This window comes from Porites lutea, chromosome 10 (assembly GCF_958299795.1).
Source record: "Porites lutea chromosome 10, jaPorLute2.1, whole genome shotgun sequence".
Classification (NCBI taxonomy): domain Eukaryota; kingdom Metazoa; phylum Cnidaria; class Anthozoa; order Scleractinia; family Poritidae; genus Porites; species Porites lutea.
Window position 1 is genome coordinate 17,595,902 of NC_133210.1, and position 21,979 is coordinate 17,617,880.

A 21,979-nucleotide genomic window follows, 5' to 3' on the forward strand; every position below is an offset into this window, starting at 1 on the left:
CAATGCCCCCCTTCAAGGAAAAAATCGACGCAAAAACTGTTACAACAGAAGAAATAATAAAATAACTTGAGTCGACTAAGAGTTTCCATGAGAAAGTAGAATTTTAGGGGTAAAACTGATCTCTGTTCGTGATGTATCAAGCACGACTTACTTACAGTTCGGTTACAACAAATAAAAGATTTGCTAATCCTTTTATGGATGTCAAAGATTCGCCATTTCCCAGAGCGCGAAGGAAAATCTTAATCTATCACTGCACGCAAATAGAAATAGAGACTGTGAGGTGTCTGATTAGTCAGAATGAAAGAGGAAGTGGACATTGAGTTTGCCTTTGCCTCCATTCCCCGGCTATATTTTAAAAAGGTATGTTCTTGGAAACAATATTTATAAAAAAATAATAATAATAATAATAATAATAATAATAATAATAATAATAATAATAATAATAATAATAATAATAATAATAATAATAATAATAATAATAATAACAGAAGGGCCATAGTAATATTGAAGGTATTAAAGCGTGTCCACTGTTTATGGGCTTTTAAGGAAACGACAATACAAGTAAGCTGGGGACTCAATACTAGTATTGGCTTTTGCAAGGAACATAGTTCCGTGAATATCAAACCAGACGACGATGGTTTATTCCTTTGTGAGTTGTTTAACCACAATATTAATAGCATCTAGCTCAACCTCAACACTGGAAAAATATGAATTTAAGATTCTACTCTGTAAAAGTGAACCACCAGAACTGAAGAAGCGCCATAACTGGCTTCATTTTCCACAGAATCCCCTTTAAACATTAGCATAAATAACAAGGAAGACGAGAGGACAGTATCAGTCCTTGAACTTGATGATAGGGTGGATAAAATTCAACGCAAATGCTTATATACTACACTAGACGTTTCTGGTTTGAAATTAATTGTCTTTGCGCACGATTTCCCATTAATATGGCCAAAAAAAGAAAAGGAATTAAATCAAACAAGCTGGATTAACTACGGTACAGATAAGAGAACTTCACAGGAGCGAGTGATAGCACATTTTGTGCGGCAGAAACTAATGAGAATTTGCGTAGAGCCAAGAAGAAGTGATTTTGAGTCAAGGCTTAAGTACCTCAGGTCTAATAACTTTATTATACGATGAATATGACGGAACGAAAGTTATAACAAAAAATGTACATCGTGATCTATTAGTAATGTCTAATCCCTGACTCACTATGTACTAGGATTAACGAAAACTTTATGTTAATCCCAATGCGAGATATCCCTCAGATAACACAGATTACGAGGGAAAAGTAAGCTCGCGCATTAATTCCTCTTGAGGAAATGGAAAATGATTGCAAAGAAGTCACAGAAATTCGAAACTGGTAGTTTTACTGCTCAATAATGATTTTGTTTAGTGCCAGCCAAGAGTTTTTAAAGAGTATGCTTAGAATATTGCTATCAATCCTTGCAAATTAACGTCCAATGTTTTCCGAGTATAGTAACTTACACTGCAAAGAAATTGAGAAACGAAACTATTCCACTAATGACATATCATGTTCCTTTTTGCTTGTTTGTGTGTACTGTTTATTTTTGAGGCTGGCAGAGGCGGGGTGAGGGCGTTGTCCGTAGTCAGAACAGTGCATCACGCACGCACGTACCCAAATGATCTATTTACATAAACTAATATTTATATTTACAATAATGATATTCTTATGCTTGATAATTCCAGGGGGAACCGGCGACGCTGACCAACAGAAACGTGGCGTAGACTAAGGTCAGTAGTAAAAAACGCCATAGGCCGCCACCACGCAAAATAAAGTGTCCTAAAAAGAAAAGGGACATTTAAAATCAATAGTTGTTTCGCTGGAAAGTATCAGATCTATCTCTGACTTACTGGCTTTCACTAACCTAGCTGAGCAAACTATGGCTTAGGGAACAGTAGAGGGAGAAATTCTTTAGAACTGCAAAATCAGCGGCAAAAAGAGAAAAAATTATAACCACAAAACTTAAGGGAACCTAAGACAGCACTTCCTAGATACAACAAAGGAACAGCGCGAAATTTCGACTGTTGCGTACTCTTTTTTACTTCCTTTGAAGCGAAAAAACGTCTTAGCTGCAGAGGTTTTAATCCGACATATAGGGTCATTTGCTGACCATCTCGCATAACAGAAATCTTTCACTGGATAACTATACCTAATAATTTCATTGTTATAACTGTACAATGAACTATACGTAGGCTTGTGTTTGCAAAGACAAGTTTTCAGCAAGAGCGTTTTGTCTGCCATTAGCATGGTTCAAAGATCTTCAAATTAACCACAAGCGGGATCTTTTACGGGTGTAAATGCTAGGAAACAAAGGTTCCTCTTCTGAGGGTTTTAAAGGCTAAAAAGAAAAATCAAGTTGAGTTATGTTGTCTATTTTCAAGCTAAAAAAATACATGAATGTTAATTGCACGAATGACCTAAGTGTGAAGAACGGGCTCTGATCTTTCGGCGCTTATAAATGTAAGAGTCTTACGCGATACAGACACAAATGTGGAACTAATTATTTCCCAATGGATCACCGTAAACTACAAGTTAAGATTACAAAGGCATATCAAAAAATAGTTATCAAATCCATTCTTTGTAAGTGATATGTAGAAACGAAAGACCTGGCAACAGACATTGTTTCGCTTACGAACATTACAAAAAAAAAAGATCATTAAAAATACGATTGGAGTGTCAAGTCCAGGTTCGAGTCTACTGTGGCAGAAGGTGGCTCCAGCTTCTAAATGATTGGCTCTTGGTGTTTGAAATTCCCATACGTGGCCGCTCTGCTGCATTACTTAGTAGTAACGGTTACACTTTACGATTTTTGCAGCCTTAAAGCTCCATAAGAAAGAACATCGCCGTTGAAGGCCACAATTTCTGCAACACCCTTTACAACTGGTGTAAGAAAAAACCTTTACTCCACAGGTTGCCCAGTCACGCTTATGAGACCTCAACCAGACCCAAGAAAGTGCGACAAATAGCACCACAGGAAACTCATGCCTGAATAGCTACGTATTTTTTAGGTTAAGTTGAGGAATTTCGAGCTTTACATGTTTAAACGTGTTAATTGCAGGTAGGTTTACAATGTTATAAAGGATCTTTTTGTTTAATTTTGTTACACAATATCTTTTTTTATAATGTGCGACTATATTACATTGTATTTTTTTTCTTGTAACGTAAAACCTAAATCGCCTCGAAAATGCGATAATGCGGAAAACATCTGAACTAAAGAACGATCTTAAACCTATCGTATAGCGTACGTGATCAAACCAACGTTTTTAAAGAATCTCTAGTGCAGCTTTTCCGACAACGATGACTCGAAAATCGTCTGAACAGTTTCCCCCGCCAAAACAACAACAACAACAACGCTGGAAAAAAAAATAGATATCCAGCTAAGCAACGTTAAAAAAAGAAAAAGAGCGCACGATTCACGCCTTAGAAAAACCACGTGGGCACGTGGCACGCGTCTTTCGCGCACAGCGTAAATCAATCTGTGTTATGCAAGTTAACAAGCTTTTCGAATTAGTTTTATAAACTTAAACGACCATTCGTTATTTACGCTTTATGTATTCAGGGTATGTGCAAGGAATAAAAGAAAATCATGTTTAGCTTACCAGGGGGTGGAAAATGAATGTAAAGATGAATGTACTTTTACTGTCAGTAAGGCTACAAACAAGAGTACTCTGAAGAGCTTTAGGATTCTTCTGCGACCGTCACATTTTCAGTCACGTGTTCAAATGAGAGGTAAAATAAGATTCGAGATCGTGAAATTCCTCAGGCTCATAGTTTAAACATTTTTCCAGAGTTTATGAAAATTCACTACCTAAAATGGAATATAAAAAGAATAAAGTTTAACGAAAATGCCAAAAATTTCTTATTACGTGCAAAACTGCGAAAGTTCTTTTAGTTTTGGATGGGAGGTTTTATAACTGATCGCGTCATCTGAAAGGGCATAATTACAACCTTACTGAAAAAGACTATCAAGGACGTTCAAATGACAAAAAAGTTTTTACGCAGTTTTGCTCAGCTTTTCGTTAAAACCTATAGTTCGGCTGAGAAGCTATATCAAACACGAGATGAGAGTGTTTGATCTAAAACCCAGCACCAAAAAGATGGTGGTTTGCGAATACAGCTGTCTCTCCTCGCGAGAAGCTTCGCGCAGTTCTCTAAAACAATCACCCTCGCTCCTCGCGGCCAGGAGCTAGGAGAAACGGGTGTTTTCGAAGGCTAGACGAAAGCAAGCTCATACGAAGGGGAGGTCTCTTCCAAAAACGTTCGGTTAGCTCTGTCTTGGGGGCGGGACCGCTCAGCCAAAGTTAGCGCGTGCTAAACATGCTAAATTTTCTCACAGCTGTGCAATAGTTGTGTGAGGCAATCGTTTTCTCGTTGGAAAGTTTACGTAATCAAGCAAAAATGCGCAAACGTGTGCATTCGACGACATAAACGTATTTCATCAGGTATCATATTAAGCTGTCTACTTTTCTGTCTTCTCTATATGATGCCCCCTTCTAGGCTTCTGGTTTTCGGTGTTTCTTCAGTCTGCGGGACATTCCTACCTAGCGAGCCGTACAAGATATTTATTCGCGACAGTTGCTACAATCGCACGGAAAATAATCACACAGGAGGCAAGAACACACCATGCAAATATATGAAGACGGTTTTCATTGAAAACTTCGGCGAATAAATCTCTTCTTATGAAATCTATAACGGGGTGGCCATTTTGAGATTATGGTTTCTCGCCGCTGGGGACGTTGGTAGAGATTAGGCAATATCTCTCATATTGTGCTTGGGCTGCCTGTGGCTAGTCTAATGCTGCTCATTTCTCGCAGACATGTTCACAGCATCCCGTTAATTCTTTAAATAGCCAAAAAAGAATTCCGTGTAATATTGTTACTATTAGACGTTTTAATGGTAAACAAGCGGAGGAAATGTTTCTTCTGCGTTAATATCCAGAATATCGTAACATCGATACATCTTGACAGGGATATTTTTAATAAGACCGCCGATATTTTTTTGCCAAAAGCGTTTTGCATGCCATGCAAACGAACTTCACAGCAGATCAACATTGCCGACAAGATAGAACAATTATTTTAACGATAGAGATGTAAACTTTGGTTCGGAATGCCTTGTATGACTACACAAAAGGCACATGATCGAAATTTAGCTTTTAATAACAGCTTGTAAAATCTATTTTTGCAGTTAAAAACTAATATCGAGTCTAATGAACTAGTCGGAAGAGGAAATTCTGTATTGCCACTAGAACAAAAATAAAAATAAAATAAAAGTACATTCAAACAGCACGCTGTACCCTACGCGAGGTGTTTCCATAGCGATTGATTCTGTGGATGTATTAAAAAAAAGTAAGCCTGTTAAAAGAAACCCTTGTTGTGACCCATGTGATCTCCTCCTTGCTTTGTAAGCGCAGGAGGAGGGTGAGGTGGCGGGGGGGGGGGGGGAAGGGGTGACTCCCACGTTCGACAGGAACGCCTGTAAGGTATTGGAATTATACCCGTAAATCAGGGCGTCGTCAAAGCTTTAATTGAGCCCAAAGATACCTTGTTAGACAGAATACCAAATTACACTGCTATAATAACTTTAATTGTGGTAAGATATTGTGCTTGATTGTTTCTTTTTCCTCTTTTTGTCCTTCAGTATTCTTCACTTCTCAGTTTACGCACGGCCCTAAAGTCAACTGCAATTTACACCCCCTAAACGAGACAACGTGCATTCCTACTCGGTATGGTAGTCATCTTCGCTGCTACCGCATTCGTACAGAACTGGCCAACCCCAATATCTAAACGACGTTTAGCAGGGTCAAGAAGACATATAGGGCAGACTGGAAGGATAACTCCTTGGAATTAACCATCAGTAAACATATCTGGAGGTCCAACGACTCTTTAAACCACGGTCTAGTTAGACTTGGTTGATTCAATAACCGCCCCTCGTAGCTTATTGTGTTATATTTATAGCGTGCTTTGATTGTTCCAAACTAATACTTTAAAGATGACTATCGTTTCGACTGTTTCAAGATACTTTTGTCAGAAAATTGCGACTCGAAAAGTCTTGACACTGCCACCTGTGGTCTTAAAACTTAAACAAAGTTGGCTTTCTTTCCAACAAAGAATGTATATGTTCAAACGATTAACCGCGTATCAGCGGATGTTATTCGAAAAGCAATATAGTAAACGTATTTTTAAAACAAAAATACATGTATTAATTATATATATGAACGATAAACGATAACAATTTTTTGCAACAAGAAATAATAAAACACGCGATGATTTTAGGTGCAAGAGCCACGATAATAGTTATTAGTGGATGATTGTATCTAATGTGTTTAAAAAGAACAGGTGAGCTACATAATATTTGTTCGTAACTTGTCGGTTTTCCACCATCTCTCAGGGTTATCATGTGTACTTTGTTAATAGGCTTTATAAAGCAAATATCGTGTGTAAGTTGCATTTTTGCTGTCAAAATTGAACTATATATTTCTTAACTCTAACCTCTTAAAACCCCACAAAGCGATACCAACTTTTTAGCCAGTCTATCACCTAAAATTTGCAATAAGACAATCTTTATACATCCTTCTAGGCTATTAAGCTTTTAAAGGGGCTGTATGCAGTTCAAGGCCTAACTTGACTCTGTATATGAAACTGTGGAACCGTTTATCGCCCGAAACGCGATTGACGCGCGTGATTTCCACGCTCCGTCTTCAACAGCTTGCGCGCAGCTTGAAACAGCGAGAGCACAGAGGGCTCGCCTTCGTTAAAGGCAGCGTATCCGCAAACTCACATGGATAATAACTTATTTATACATGATCATGGATTGAACAGGCCACCCACCTTGTAAAGCGCCCAATAATTTTGGACAATAGTTATGTTTCAACGGTCAAAACAACTAAAGCAAGGGATCGAGAAGGCCCGCTACGCTTTTGTTGACTGTTAATTGATACATATACATACAGTGTTAACACGGATCAGTTGTCGTGATCCGCTTCACTTGTATTTCGCTGTTGCAGTTACAACTTCCTCAATGATGCGACCAGTTAGGAATGAAGAACTAGAAAGGAGCTCAGTTGCCGGAAGAGATAAGCAAGAACTACCGTAGTTCAAAATGAAGTTGAACACACGGCCACTAAAGAAAGATGGCGATCAAGTGCGATGTCGATCAGAAAGTCGGAATGAACTGTATCCACACGCCTTTGCTAAATAAAGAAACCAAGTAAGAAGTCAGCTTTTTGTGTGTGTCTTAATAGAATGTTCTCATCAAACGGTAAAATGCTTCAAATATGGTAAACGTTGAACATAACAAGTTTTCAAACACAAGTGAACAAATTACGTAAGCAGGAACAACACAGTAGTGATTTTTTCGGGGATGTTTATGTCGTAGATGGCTCTAACTTTTGTGTCTGTACATGAAATCTTACGTTTGACCATTCATATGAAAGCTATGCCGAGCAGCACTTTCCTGTGGTGCTGTTTGTTATGCTGTACAAGTTGCTGTTCTGACTTTCGTCCCGACTTTTGAGTCTGTGGATGAAATCATGTGGTGTGACTATTCAATAGAAAGCGACTGAGCGGTACTTTCATTGTTACTCTTTATTATCCTCTGCAAGGTGGTTCTAACTATTGAGTCTGTGGATGAAATCCTGCAGTGTGACTATGCAAAAGAAAGCTACTGTTTATGTATTATGCTCTACAAGGTGGTTCTAACTATTGAGTCTATGGATGGAATCTAAAAGTGTGGTCATTCAAATGAACTGAAGCTACTAAGTAATACTTTACTGTAGTACTGTTTATCATGAAATGAAAGGTAATTCTAGAACTATTTAGTCTAAGCATGAAATCCTAAAGTGTAACCATTCAAAACAAAGCTATTGAGCAGTGTTTTCCTTTATTCAGTACAAGGTAGTTCATACTTACGATGCTTTATGATGAAAGACAAATCGAGCTTCGACTCCTTTGAAGGAAATCGTTAAAATATATATTCCAATAAAACAAATTATGGAAAAGAATTGACTGTCGTACTGTTTGTTATGCTGTTTGTGTTCGATAAACCTTAGTTGGTCTAACTCTAAAGTTTGAAGTTCAACCACATTCAAACTAGCGGAGTTCTTATGCGGTGCTGTTTGTTATACTGATGGATGAAAGATCAGTAGCGCGCAATGAAAATTCTAACCTTGGAATTTAAGAACTTTCACAAAAATGGACTTTCTTTGTGCCCTTTTCACGAGGAACAACAACAGACCCGACAATTTCAAACACACAGGATGTGGAGGATGCGAGGCAAACAAGTCAAATGAATTTCCCATGTAAATTCAACAACTTCACTCAAGAGCTAGGGAACCTAGTATAGTATACACTGGTTAACTAGAAGCACTTGGCCAGTATCTTGGGTAATATTCGGCTCATCAAAGGGGTGCAAGCCTGCGATAGAAAACATAATTGTTTCATACGCAACAGAAGCCCACGTGAAATCGATCGTGAAACTAAAGATATCTAAGACTGACTAAAAAATCATTGACAAAAAGCAAAACCCAATCCGGAATTACCGGAATACCATTCGGCATACATGCTGTCTGAGTCAGTCGGAAAATCAAATACAAAAGCAGGAATGCGAAGGAGACGATCGGAAATATACTTTATGAGGCGGTTCATCTAAAGATATATGGGTGTGTCCGCTCTAGGAAGGAGCGCTTCCGTGAACAAATGTCTATACAATACAAGAATGAAGACACAGTGTTTTTTCTAGGATCATCTCATTTTGTCTAAGTATGCTAAGAATTCCGTATCTTTCTATTTCTTTTCTAGAAAAGACCCACGCTTCTTAAAAATGTCAAGACAGTTCTTTTGATTTCCACGTTTTTTTGTGGCCTGCGGGTTTCGAACATACACATTTGTACAGGCAAATTTTTTCCTACAACGGGGACTCGTTATCTCTTTATTTTAAAAGTTTATATACAGAGAACCACAACTAGTTTCATTTACTAGGGAAAACGGCGCAAAATTCGCCAAAACCGTCTGGTATTTTAAGCTAAGCTCATAGTTTAACTTTGAAAAACAAAGTCTCCTGGGGGTCCCAAAAGTGGCCTGACTAAAACAAATCAAGTCGGCGATGTCTACCTACGATTCTAAGCCATTTTCAATTTTTAAACCCTAACATCTTAACATTATAGGCTGTGAACAATGACGGAAAGGTTTAACAGGTAGACTAGAGTAATCATCTCCTTGAAATAATACCCACATCAGTATAAATCGATCTGGAGCTCTTTAACCTATTGTATATTAAAACAGCTGTCTAAATGAAGTTCGAGTTCGTTAAAACTATGGTTAAAATAACTAGCACTTTATCTTCAAAAGAATTTCACATGAGAAAATGAAGCGAAGTCGCAAAAATATACCAACGGTATGTTTTCTCACGAGGTACAGATTTTTCGCACGAGTAAACAAGCAAAATAAACCATATAAGGCCAGGGGCGTCTAGAACTTATAAACAATCCATGTTTTTGTCAAGGGTGACAATGGTACTGGTAGACATCATGAAGCCGCGGTAGCCTCGTTTTATAAACAATTCGTCACGTTTTTATCGTATGACACGTGTAGTATAGTTTGTTTGTGCAAACATTGCCGGGAAAAACAGAGACGTACACGCTTGAAAAAAAGGAGCAAAATTAAAAAAAAAACACCATGTCGTCTGAAAAACGGAGGGCGTGATAAGAAGTCACCGAGTTTTCTCACACAATGGATCCGGAAATAGGCACACCCAAAAAGTGCATATTTACAGGCATTTTGTTAAGCCCTTGCCAAAAAGAATGGATCTTGTACATTTCAGACAAACTGTACACAAGTTTAAAAAGCCTTACAGTCTCAGATTTACATACTTTTTGTCCCTCCAATGTGCTAATGAATACTTTAGGCAAAGGCGCGTTAGTTCGTTATTCAGGAAAATGGTTTTCTAGCCAATAGTCTGAATGTCTATGGTAAAGCTTCCTGGGTACATGCGCACACATTTTAAGTTCTTGTATAAGCTCTTAGGTGCTACGTGGTTAAATATATTATGGTTTTATTTTGTTCTGTAAATGAAAGTCGCGGAAGAGAAAACTGTCCGGAATGAAAGGAGCGTTTTAAATTACTAGTTTCTTAGAGTTTTAAACAAGTTTTAATCGTAGTGCCATACGGTATTGGATACTCATAACTTTGTCAGCTGACGAGGTTTTTTTTCTTAAGTTTTGAAAACTGGGTGTCATGAAGCTGGTATCAGACGCGTATGACGCGGATGAGAAACTTTCTAACGATTGGGTAATTCTGATTGGTTAAGAAGGTGACACGACATGTACTAAACCGATCACAAAGCGGGGCGATGTGAAACCATGACAACTGCAAAAACTATTCTCCCAAAGCTACTGATGCTCCTTTGGAAAATGGTCTGCACGCAAAGGTGAATAAAACTGACAGTTGCAGAATGTCCGACAGAGCGTGTTAGATCTTGAAAACAATGGAGTGGAAAATTTCTAGAGAGCAGCAACAGCATAGATATTCTGAGAAATAACTTTTTTCAATCTTTCAGACTTGTTCTAATTTTCCGGACATGATCAATCAGCAGGGCTCGAGAAAAAAGACATCGATTCCAGCTTGCCCTTTCGGCAAGCAGCTCTCTCATTTTGCATTTTTGCCCAAAAGTGTGACCTCCTTTAATTAACTTACATTCTTTCATAGTCAAACATAACATTCAAAGTTGAATTTTATGTTTCACTGATGACGAGGAATGACCTTCCGAACATGTCTCAATACAAACTTGAGCTACAAGAAGCTACTTCTTCAAAAAATCCATCTTATTCTTTCCCAGACTAATCCATCCAAATTAGATTATAAGATCGTCAACACCAAACGCTTGGTGTTTTAGAGCGGTTTTCACTTGACTGTCGAAAGGGATTGGTTTTGGTTTTGGTTTTGGTTTTACTACGCCCTTTGGTTGGCTAGTGTATTTACTTTGGTTTTGGTTTTACGACAGTCAAGTGAAAACCGCTCTATTAGGGAGCTTAAGCAAGGACGACGGAAACGGGAACGGCAAAAAGGCATAGATTAGCAAAACAACAAGTTTGCACGTGCATCACGCTTTTTTGTACATTTCTTTGCCGTCGTCGCACGACTACGACATGAAAGTGCCCAGTTTCACGATTTGTCGATAAGGGAAACCCAAGACAACAACTTTCTTGTTCTTTTCCTGAGCTTTGATGCAGTCCTCAGAATTTAACTTAAAAAAAATTCAGTACCAACATTTGACGAATGAAACGAGTTGGAATAAGCGCGATAAAGTTTGAGGCAGCGCCAATTCACTTTTTAAGTGACGTTTTCGTAGCTGTCGCCGTCGTTGCTGCTTTAATCAGTGTCGGTCCAAGAGCTATGCGGTAAAAATTGGCTATAAGGGTATGTTGCAAATAATTTCACCTTGTGTTTGCTTAATTTTTTTTTATTATCATACTTTCTTTTTTTCTTTGTAAATGTGTATCAAAAAAATTCATCACTAAAGATTAACAAAATGTGAAAACATGTACTATAAAGCGTCGTTTTTTCTCCACCATTTTCAGGAAAAACACTTTCCTATTCCCGTTTTTCGTTGCTTTTTTCTTTTTTTACATTTAAACAAACTTGTCTTTTGTTAGGTTATAGTCATCTTTTCGTCTCTCCCTTGACTAGGAAACTTTTCGACACCATCTTTCTTTCATAATCCGATTTTCCATTTCCTTCAACAATTTGAAAATTTGCTATCAACGAGCTAACCAGAAGGTGAAGTATTTCATCTCGAGCCATTAGAATTGAGGAAGCGTGCAATTTTATCGACGACATAAAAAAAAAAAGGGAAAAAAAATATAAAAGCAAAACTGCTTCCTCGTTGGAAAAAATGGACTTCAGAAAGTGTGACAAAAGTGTGAAAGGTTTGAAAACAACGAAGGAAAAATTCACGAGAAATGATTCAACATTCAATCAATTTACCAACGGCAGATAATTAATTGCCCTATAATCAAGTGGCTCCTTGAGGGGAAGATTCGCGGGGTCGTTGATAGTTATTAAAGACTTGAAAATAAGTGCTAAGGTTCGTACGTGCCAGTATATAACTCGGTATTTCAAAACAGATATGGTGCTGAATGATCTTGAAAATGATGAACATAACCACAGGTATCCGTTGTAGTTTGGCACGTATCCGGGGAAATTAAGAGTAACCGCCGAAAAGGTACCTTTCATTTCAATTTACGAGGGGGGTCGGTGGACTCATTACAAGTGCTGTCAATGCCAATGAGGTTTCTTTCGCTCCTTATACCAGATAATTAGGCTACTTTCACTACCGCTATTGAAAATCGGAAGCGTTAAACGATTTTCAAAACAAATAAGGACTCGGCCGGCGGTTTTTGGTTCGACAATCGGCAAACATAGACATATCTGTGTTTGATGGGGAATTCTGTCGGCGAAATAGTCAATCCGGATGATTGGTCGACTTGCAACAAGTTGACCGCGAGAAGGCGCCGAAGGCGCGATGAACGCTCGCGAAGCGAGCGAGAGCGAGCGATGAAGTCGCGAGACGAGCGTCAAAATCCGGAAACGGACTTCGAGAAAGTGTAGATAAGGGGAGGAGGAATTTCAAGATATTCCTTGCGGCTTATCTAGACAATAAAAAGTCCGTTTTCAAACAAAACGGATACAATTGGACGAGGCCTATATCCTTCCACTTTGAAAAGACTAGTTTATTACGCAACAACACCCCAGAAACGCTAATGGATCAGACATTCTATCGGTACGCGAGAATCAGCTAAAATGAGTCAAACAATAAATGTCATCACAGTTGTGCTCCGGGTGTGGCTTGCTAGGCTGATGATGATGGAAGTACAGTCGGAAAATGTCTGGAAAGTTAAGAAAGTTATTTTGTTTTTGAAAAGAATCTGAAATCAAACACCTGTGAAAGAAAGCATAGTTCAACAGGGACGCGGACCATTGAAAACTTTAATAAAATCTAAAAAAACAAAACAGAGTAAACACAATATTAAGTATCACCAAGGAGTATGGCACAATAATGAATTGGAGAAGGTCAGGTTTCACCCAACCACTCACAATTTAGATATATCTTGAACAATTATATAAAATTTAACGAGTCAACAGAACTCTCCAACCGCGGCTTCAAAGTCGGGTATGAACGTCTTTTACAACATAAGAAACAGCTTCCATTGCACGAAATTTTCAGCCATTTATAGTGTGGAAAGCAAAGTTTACGAACAGATTCCTCAAGATATTTTTCTTTAAAATCTGTTTTTTTTTTTCATTATTTCGATTTGATTTGATTCGGTACAAAGACAAAAGGGGAAGTTAAATCTCCAGGAAACTTAACCCCCCTTTCTAATTCGTCGTAAACTCAAGATACCACAACTGCATACCACGATGACGACAATGGAAAACTGTACTCTTGATCAATATTATCTTTTATCTTCAAGCTTGAAATTATCTTTTGCAGCAAGAACAAAAGGCATATCTTTATTCACAAGAACGTCTTGACCGTACAGTGGCTCAGTTAGACCGGCTGCTTGCAGTCCACCTTTTCTTTTAGATCCGTCAAGTCCTTAGTGACAGTGAGCGCGTAGGGACAAGAGCTCACACCGTCGTTTCACACAGCTCTCGACTACGCCGCTCGCTTGGTACTACCTCGATAACTTTAAAGAAAAAGATTGCGCGACGTCTATGGCTCAGTTCAACTGACAAACAACAAAGCCTTATAGTTGCAGACATTTTCTACTTTCTTTGCTTCACCAGTGAAACGACGGAAATTATAGACAACTACACGCAGGCCACATTTAGTACACCGAATACTAGCTATTTTACCATCAAAGTGCTGTTATATATTCAGCGTGAAACTCAATGACCTGGATAAATTGAACACGACTGTAGGGATCACATAACAGAGCAATGGACAAAGCCTTGACTCTAAAGTCATGTTTTAAACGTTGTAAGACACATGTTTTGTTAAGTTTTGAAGTGGGCGTTTGGGCAGCTGGAATAGGTGTCGGATTGAGACAACTCCCGTTGGTAATAAAGCGAAAATCAAAAGCGTAGGTGGCCGCTTTAGGTTTCGAAACCACTTTCAGAGAAAAAAAAAAGCATTCAGCACGCTACCAACCAGAGACAACGAACAAAATAATAATCCAGGCACCCAAAGGAACTTAACCGTAATCCCCAAGTTTTTTCCTCCATCCCACGCATGTGAACGAATTGTGAACGATATCTCTTTTCGTTTTTGCATAATAACCACCGCCTCTTAAGACTGCTTTCTTTTTCTTTTTTATTACAAAAGCAACAGCGCTCTTGATGAAATTTTAAAATTGTCACAGGTAACTAAGGTTCTAATGGCAAAATAGTAAAACATTTCGGTTCGAGAGACCATTACCACTCAACTGAAATAATCATCTAACGGGGTCTGTGAACAAAATCCTAAACCAAGTTATACACTTCAGAAGCCCTATTTCCCCGAAAGATCGTCGATATAACGTACATCCATCGTAGTTTCACTCGATCGCGATGATCTTATGGAGTTGGAGGGGACTGTATAAGCCATAGCTATTATTCCCCTCCTCTAACTATGTGTAAGCAGCCTATGATGTACAAATTGGTTCCAACTTTTGAGTCCACCATGGTATACTTTCTAAATGTCCTTTATTTTTTCCTGATTGGTTATACCATTTTATTGAGAAGTACTTTCCCGTAGTACTGTCTATCATGCTGTACAAAGTGATTATAGTAACCTTTGAGACTGTAGATGGAATCCTAAGGGGTGACCACTCAAATGAAGCGTCGTAAGAGGTTCTCGTTGTCGGTACTATTAGTTTTTTCCGTCTTTCGCAAAAACAGAACTTTGCATTGTTCAGGCCTCGGTTGTTCAAAGGCTGGATAGCGCTATCCACCGGATAAATCACTATCCAGTGGATAGTGCAATTAGTTTCCCTAATACTTACCCGCTTGATAGAGACTACCGTATAGACTGATCAAAAACACCTTACCCTGTTATCGGTTTTTGTTGAAGCGGGAAAACTATCATATTATTGAAACAAATCCGTTTATGTGACCTTGTAAAAATTCAGGGTCTAATAAGGACGGTAAAATGTGTTCAGCTTAGCTGCAAAACGACTGAGTGACACAGCAATGAATGAACGAATGAAGCTTTATTTAATCTCCGGTTTGATGAGGTTGGTTAGACCTTCAGCAAAAATATGCTAATAACTCGAGACAAAAAAGCAAATAAAGAAAATACTAAAGAAAGAAAAGGTAAATCCAAAAACTTTTATACAGTATAAAGCCTAAAATTACGTGAGATAACTATTTACAATAAAAAGCCTGATTACATAATAGAATATGGATATTACTGAGAATTAGCTAGAACCTTAGCTGGCGGACTGCTTTTTTCAAAGCTGACAATGGACTTAGGAATAATAAGGTATCATGATGCAAGCAATAACTAAATGACTAAAGCCATGACGCTTTCTTTGCCTTACCTTCGTAATTTTTACAATTTTCCGGCCAGTTTTGATACTTAAATTCAGTTGATATCCCATTTGCTCTGGCGCTTTCGTTCGCTTGCTCAAAAGCAAAGGAATGACATTTAACTGCGAGACAAATATTACAACGAACAAAATTTGTTACTCGTAACACTATTATTATTGTACAAATTTTGCAGTCATTTTCGACACTAAGATAATCTAGTTGATGTTTCCTTTTTAAGCACTTTCTTGGCCGTTTAAGGTAATCAAAATATCAGCGATTCATAGCCGTTTTGGTTTTAATGCATCGAAGATGAACGCCTTTTGGGTGTGGTCTTAAAATTTGCAAAAAGTTCAGACCTATGTCGTAGCCAAAACAACTAGTGTTAAACACAAATTGTAAAACAAACAAAAATGCAAACGAAAGCTGCGGAAATGAATTCAAATTCGAGGAAATTAACTGAAATTATTTCAGCAATACAAAGACGCCGCCTTGGCGCCGTTTTTGTTTCCTATGGTTTAAGCGATAACTTGAGAATTTGGTTTTTATGACACGGTTGACATTTTTTCGGCAAGAACTTGCCCACCCATTTAGCTACAGTCGAGGGACATAAGTATTCGTCACTTTCAATATGGCGGCGTTCGTTAACATTCTACGCGCACTTGTTTTAACACCGCTTTCGGCAAATCTGACTTTAAAATCACCTTAATATTTAATGAGATGACCCTTCATTTTAATTACATCGTCTAGACGGTCAGGTATGGACTGGTAAAGGTTTCTTATATAATCCAATTCGATGTTCCGCCACATGTTCTGGATTTCACGCAGAGGATCAGTTTTGGTAGCGATATATCTACCGCGGACTTTTGTAGCTCTCTCTTCATGTAGAGCCAGATATTTTCTATTACATTTAAATCTGGTTATTGTGCTGGCCATTCCGTTGGGGTTACTTCGTTTTGTTCTTTATAATTTTCTACAGTGTGGGCTCTGTGAACAGGCGTATTGTCATCCATGAACAAGTATTCTTTTCCTTCAAAATACCAGACAACTACTGGCCATAAGTTCTTGTCGAATGCCAATGCACTTTGGCAGCGTCGATGTTGCCTTCAACTGCAGTCAGAGTTCCAACACCATCGTAAAAAATACATCCCCAGATCATCAATCTTATCTTCCGTTCAGAGCGAGAACAAATAAGGTGTGGGTTGTACTTTTTGTCGTCTTTTCGCCAAATGTAAACATTTACATGCATGTAATGGTTGTTTGTTCCGAGCACAATCTGACTTTCATCTAAAAACATTACTTTTTTTCCAGTGGTTGTCTACTATTCGACCTCTTCGCTCTTTACACCACTTGACTTGCTTTTTTCGATTCGCTTCCCGAACCACCATTTTCTTTTTCGCTAACCTTCTTTTATATCCTTCCAAATGCAACAACCTTTGCAAGGTTTTCTGGCTGAAAGTCTTTGTTTTGCACTCGTTTAGCTTTGCAGTAATGTCCTGCAAGGTAAGTCGTCTGTTACTTTTAACCAAACGCTTTAACTCATTTCTGTCTCTATTTGTGAAGCTCCTTTTCCTGCCACTTCGCGTCAAAGTCTCCACTGTGCCAGTCCTCCCGTACTTGCTTAGAACAGTCGTGATAGTTTGTGGACAGGTCAGCACCTTTTCGACTCATGAGAGCTTAAAATAAATTCTCAGAAGCAAAACGAAAACAACATGACTATTTTTTAGCGACGTAACCTTGAACTTAATGTCGAATGACTGAATAAACGAAGTCCAAAAAAAAACCAGCTCTTATTTCTTCTTTTTTTTTTCGTGCTTTTGGTCGGATGTTTGTTTGTTTCTATTGTTGCTATTTTTTTCCGCCCTGGCCTTATTGACCAAACGCGCGCCCCGCATCAAGGTTTTCCTGTTGATAGTGTGCACAACAGGGGTGAAAATTTCGAGCATCTTTTTTGAAAGTGACGAATACTTATGTCCCTTGACTGTATCGGTCAATTTCCAGGATGATTCAAGAAGAACTTTTTAATGAATGAGAAGCAGAACTGTAGGAAAGTTCTCCTTAGATATCATGAGAACGGTGGCATTCTATGATTGCATCCAGAGTCAGTGCTAAGCTAGTGCTACCTTGTTCAACATTATCAAAAGTACCTCGACAATGCCTTGCCCACCGTCTCCATCTGAATGGCCACACTACAGGATTGTATTCACGATCTCGCGAAGTACGATAAACAATACAACGCTAAAATACTGCTCAAAACTTTTAAACTAATGGTTATACTTTACAACGGACTTTCTAAATACTTCAGGAATACAGCATATTCAAACAAAATTACGGCTAATACTGTTCGCTGGCTTTCAGTTCACAATTGAATGATCACATTATACTTAACGACTTCCTCCATATACCCACTCATAAGACCCACCTTGTGTACAGCATAACAAGGAGGATCGGGGGAGCTCAGAAGGGGTTTTATACAGGGAGGCTCCGCACAGACGTCCAACCCCTTACCCTTTAATATACCGTTTATGACAGAAAACGCACCCCTTTCGTAGAGCTTTATTGACAAATGCATAGTTTCGAACTTTACATCCCTTTAAACTGCTGTAAACGCACTGTCTTTCAGTTATGAATAAATCACAAAAACAGAAGGTTTCCCACTTTTTCACAACCATAAAATGTATCTCTTAGCCCTATTGGGCCTCTTTACAGGCCGAAATGAGAGACTTCCCAACCCTTTCATATACTTCAGCAAGTGAAATCTCTACCCTTCCATATACCTGAAGCCTGAAAAAGGTACCACTTTAGGGCGTAGCCACCCCGTATAGGCCATTATAGGGAGTACCCCCCTCCCCATGGGCAGGAAGGTCAAGCTATAAGACTTCTTTAACTGTTCAAGGTTAAAAAAAGAACTAAAATAATTGGAGCCGCTAGTATTATGCAGGTAAATCTAGGGCACAAGGACAAGCCAAATCCAAAAGTCGTGATTTAGTAATCTAGAATTGTTCAGAAACGTGCGTGGATTGAAAGACCGTGCCACGTTCAAAGGGCACCGATCGATTTGATGAAAGGGGTCAGAGCGGCTTAAGCACATCATACGCTCCTTATTTCGACCACATGTAGCGTCAATGGGCCAAAATTGCTCCACAAACCCTCGTGTTACGGGACAAAATTTCTCAGTCATTTTGTGCACTCTTGCGTGCCAATAACATATAACAATAACAAGGCTGAATTTAAGGAGACCGTGGGAATAACTCGAGAGAAGATAACGCAGCGACACATTCATTGTTCGTGTTAAAATGCTAACACCTGTCGTGGCTGGGGGACATTGTTTGAGCGTGCGGTGTTTATAAAACAACGCCTACGGCGAGGGGTCAGTCGAGCATTGCAAGATTACGTTGTCTCGAAAACTTGCAAATTTGGCCAACGCAGATCATCTTCCACCGCGCTGGGTAATAAATGGAATTTGTGGGTTTTGCTCTTCATTCGTCGAATACCGTAAACTTTAAAAATACGAAAATAACATCTCAAATTTCAGTTTGAAATAGACCGAAAAAAAAAATGTGACACTAGAAGGATTCGTTCCACTAGCTACGGAGACACGTTGAAATTTGAGTTTTGCGAGCCAATTATCCTAAACAAATTCCCAAGGAACAACGAGATTTTTGACAAATACCGCGTGCATGCGGTTATTGAGGTTAGTTGCTTCGCACAATTGAAACAAAGGTAACTACAGAGAAGAGCTGAAACTCCAAAACGTGACAAAAAGGAATTGCTCAATTTTTTTGAGATTGCACAATGTTGAATGCGTTTCAAAATGTATAAAAACTCGATCATCATAAGAAAACGCTACAGTTACGACATCGTTACGCAAGAAAAACGTTTGTAGATATTAAAAGAACTGGCGATAGTCATAAAGATGAAAGCATTTTCCTGATCCAAAGGTAGATGTTTAAGGTGGTTAACTGCCTTCCTAGATACTCTACCCCCAACCGTCAATATGCGGGATTTAGATTTGAACCCAGTGTTAGGTTCCTCTATGCAGGAACAGAATCCCCGTGTTGTTTTGTACCATGTTTTTCTTATGCTTTCATCTAAACAAAGTTGTAAAACTAACTGATAGTTCTTTTATTGTTCTGCTCTCGCCACGGTAGTCTGCCTACTTCAAAATAAAGTTGATTGGACTGGTACTAAAGGTTTGATCGAGCTCGAAAAAGGAATGCAACAACCGTTGACTGTCAAAATCTTTTCACGCTCGAAGACAAATCTTAAAGAATGTAAATTGGCACTGATTTATCAAATTGACAACTGATTTTTTAACCAAACCCTTTTGTTATGCCTCTTCCTATAACGATGCTTATCTATGGAAGTTCAACAAAAGATGATTGCTAATTTCTAATTTTGCTTCTTTCTTGGGAACGAAACGCTAGATCGGTAAAAAAAAACTGCGAAACAAAACAAAAGGTATATGAGCAACAAACCACACAATCAGAAAAAAAAAACAAAGGAATTCGACGAGTCTGGAACTGTACGGAAAACAAGCAGACAATGTTGGACAATTTTGTCTCTACTCAGCTGGACTCGCGAATGTTCATTTTATAAACACCTGTTGCAAAGCAGCCAAGCGGCGAAAACAACTCTCTGCTTTGCAAGACTGTTGTTTAAACACATCTTTGTTTCGGAAAGAACGCAAACAGAGCGCGACACTACGTGCGAGCGGCGACGGGTGAAAAAGGACCGATTCTTTGACGCCACGTGCTTAGTGCGACCAAAACATCCACAGCCCAGTTTATGGCGAAAAAATCCCTACTTTCTCTATTCCATAAGTTACATGAACAAGCTGTAGAAATTTTAGTTTAAAAAACTTTTTATTTCTTAGGCTGGTAAGGAAAATGAGTGATTTAAGAATGCAATGTAAACAAGCAACGTAAACAAACAACAGCTTTGATCTCCACTACCAGAGTGACCCTGAGATTGTCGAAGAAGATCGTTTTCAGTGATTTTGTTACCTCTGCGTCCTGCGTCCCTGACGCATAAAAATCCCCCAAAATGCCCAAAATAATTAATGACATGCGTCCCGCAGGACGCAAAGATCGATCGATCTGAACATGTGTTTTGTAGAAATATACTATTCGTGTGATTACTGTGGCAGTTATTATGGCTGTTGTTAAACGATGCAAATTTCATTTAGCCTTTGTTGTGCTTTAAAATAGAAGGACTATATTTTAATTTCAGTATACTACATCACAGAGTTTTGGAGTTTGTCTTCAGATTTTAACTGTCTAGTTACATAAAGGCCCAAGCTTTTCAATTTTAGAGTTTGTTATATAATAGAGTTGGTTCGTGGCTAACCGCCACGTTAGGAAACTTGTATAGTACTGTTTAACATCATTCATAATCTGTACCAACTTAATACTGAAATCCTCAGGCCGAAGTATATGAAATGACAACTATGCATGGATACGACCGGATTAATTAAGCATCAACTAAATTAAGATTTCCACAAAGGGATTACCGAGAAATGACAGCTAAAATAGAAATAGCTTATAAAGAATACAACACTGAAGAAGCTAAGTAAGATAAACTGATTCAGTCTAGCGTTTTCAAGTTTGAGAGCTTAAATCAGCAACAGCTCAAAAAACCTTACTTTGGTTTGCTCCTACGTTGGAGAATAAATCGTTGTCTTCTGTGATTTTTCAAATATCGCTTCCTTCGTGCATCCTTGAGTCCACTTTCGTAGTTCACACGAAAACATGGGATGATTCTCGTGATAGTACACTAAAAGGGACCCGCTACATCTTACTCATTTTCGCGCGTGCTTAATATCACGAAAATTCGGAAGCTGTATTTCGCTAGTGTTTCATTTCGCGGTTTCGGGTCAGCAAAACAACCAAAGCGTATTAGTTTTCAGGACTTTCTCATTTCTATAATCTCAAAAAAGGCCAGGGCTTTATTCAGGGAAACCGGAAACGACAGAATGTAGTTCCACAATTACAAAAACGAGGTTTTTGAAAGATTTAGATTACAAAGAGAAATAGAGATGTTAGTGAAAAAGGGGAAGAAGACTGTAAAGGTACGAAAAGTTCCGTTTTTTACCAAAACTATAGACATCACGTCCATGACTTACAGTACTTCTAAAAATTGCATTGTTTGATAACATTATATGGTATAAAAAATGTTGCCATTTTAATTTCGGGCAAAATTCCAGTTCTACTTTTCGCGCGTTTTAAATTTCGCGACAATTGGCAGAATAAGGTATTTGGAAGGAACAAGGAAGACTTTTTTCGCTGATCATCGATGACGGAATTAAAATGAAACACAATGTTATACGGGAATCCTATTGTGCTCAAACTTTACTTTCTACTTCATTAATTTCTTAGTTTATATCACCAAAGAGATATAATGTAAAAATTAACAAATTCCATTGCATGTTATGGCAAAAAAAAAAACTTTCCTG

The 21,979-nt window shown here is 38.4% G+C and overlaps 1 protein-coding gene and 1 long non-coding RNA gene across 2 annotated transcripts in view; one reads left to right on the top strand and one right to left on the bottom strand.

Annotated features, from left to right (window-relative positions):
* Nucleotides 1-119: 119 nt before the first annotated feature.
* On the top strand, nucleotides 120-6,547 carry LOC140950595 (uncharacterized). Its single transcript, XR_012167202.1, has 4 exons — nucleotides 120-360; nucleotides 1,711-1,755; nucleotides 2,841-3,083; nucleotides 5,663-6,547. It is a non-coding gene; the product is annotated as an uncharacterized lncRNA (long non-coding RNA).
* Nucleotides 1,103-21,979, bottom strand: part of LOC140950594 (dynein light chain Tctex-type protein 2B-like) — a 32,264-nt gene continuing 11,387 nt past the window's right edge. The window contains exon 5 of the mRNA XM_073399834.1: nucleotides 1,103-1,804. Within this exon, the coding sequence (XP_073255935.1) occupies nucleotides 1,757-1,804 (48 nt within the window). The 3' untranslated portion in view covers nucleotides 1,103-1,756. The remainder of the gene's footprint in view (nucleotides 1,805-21,979) is intronic.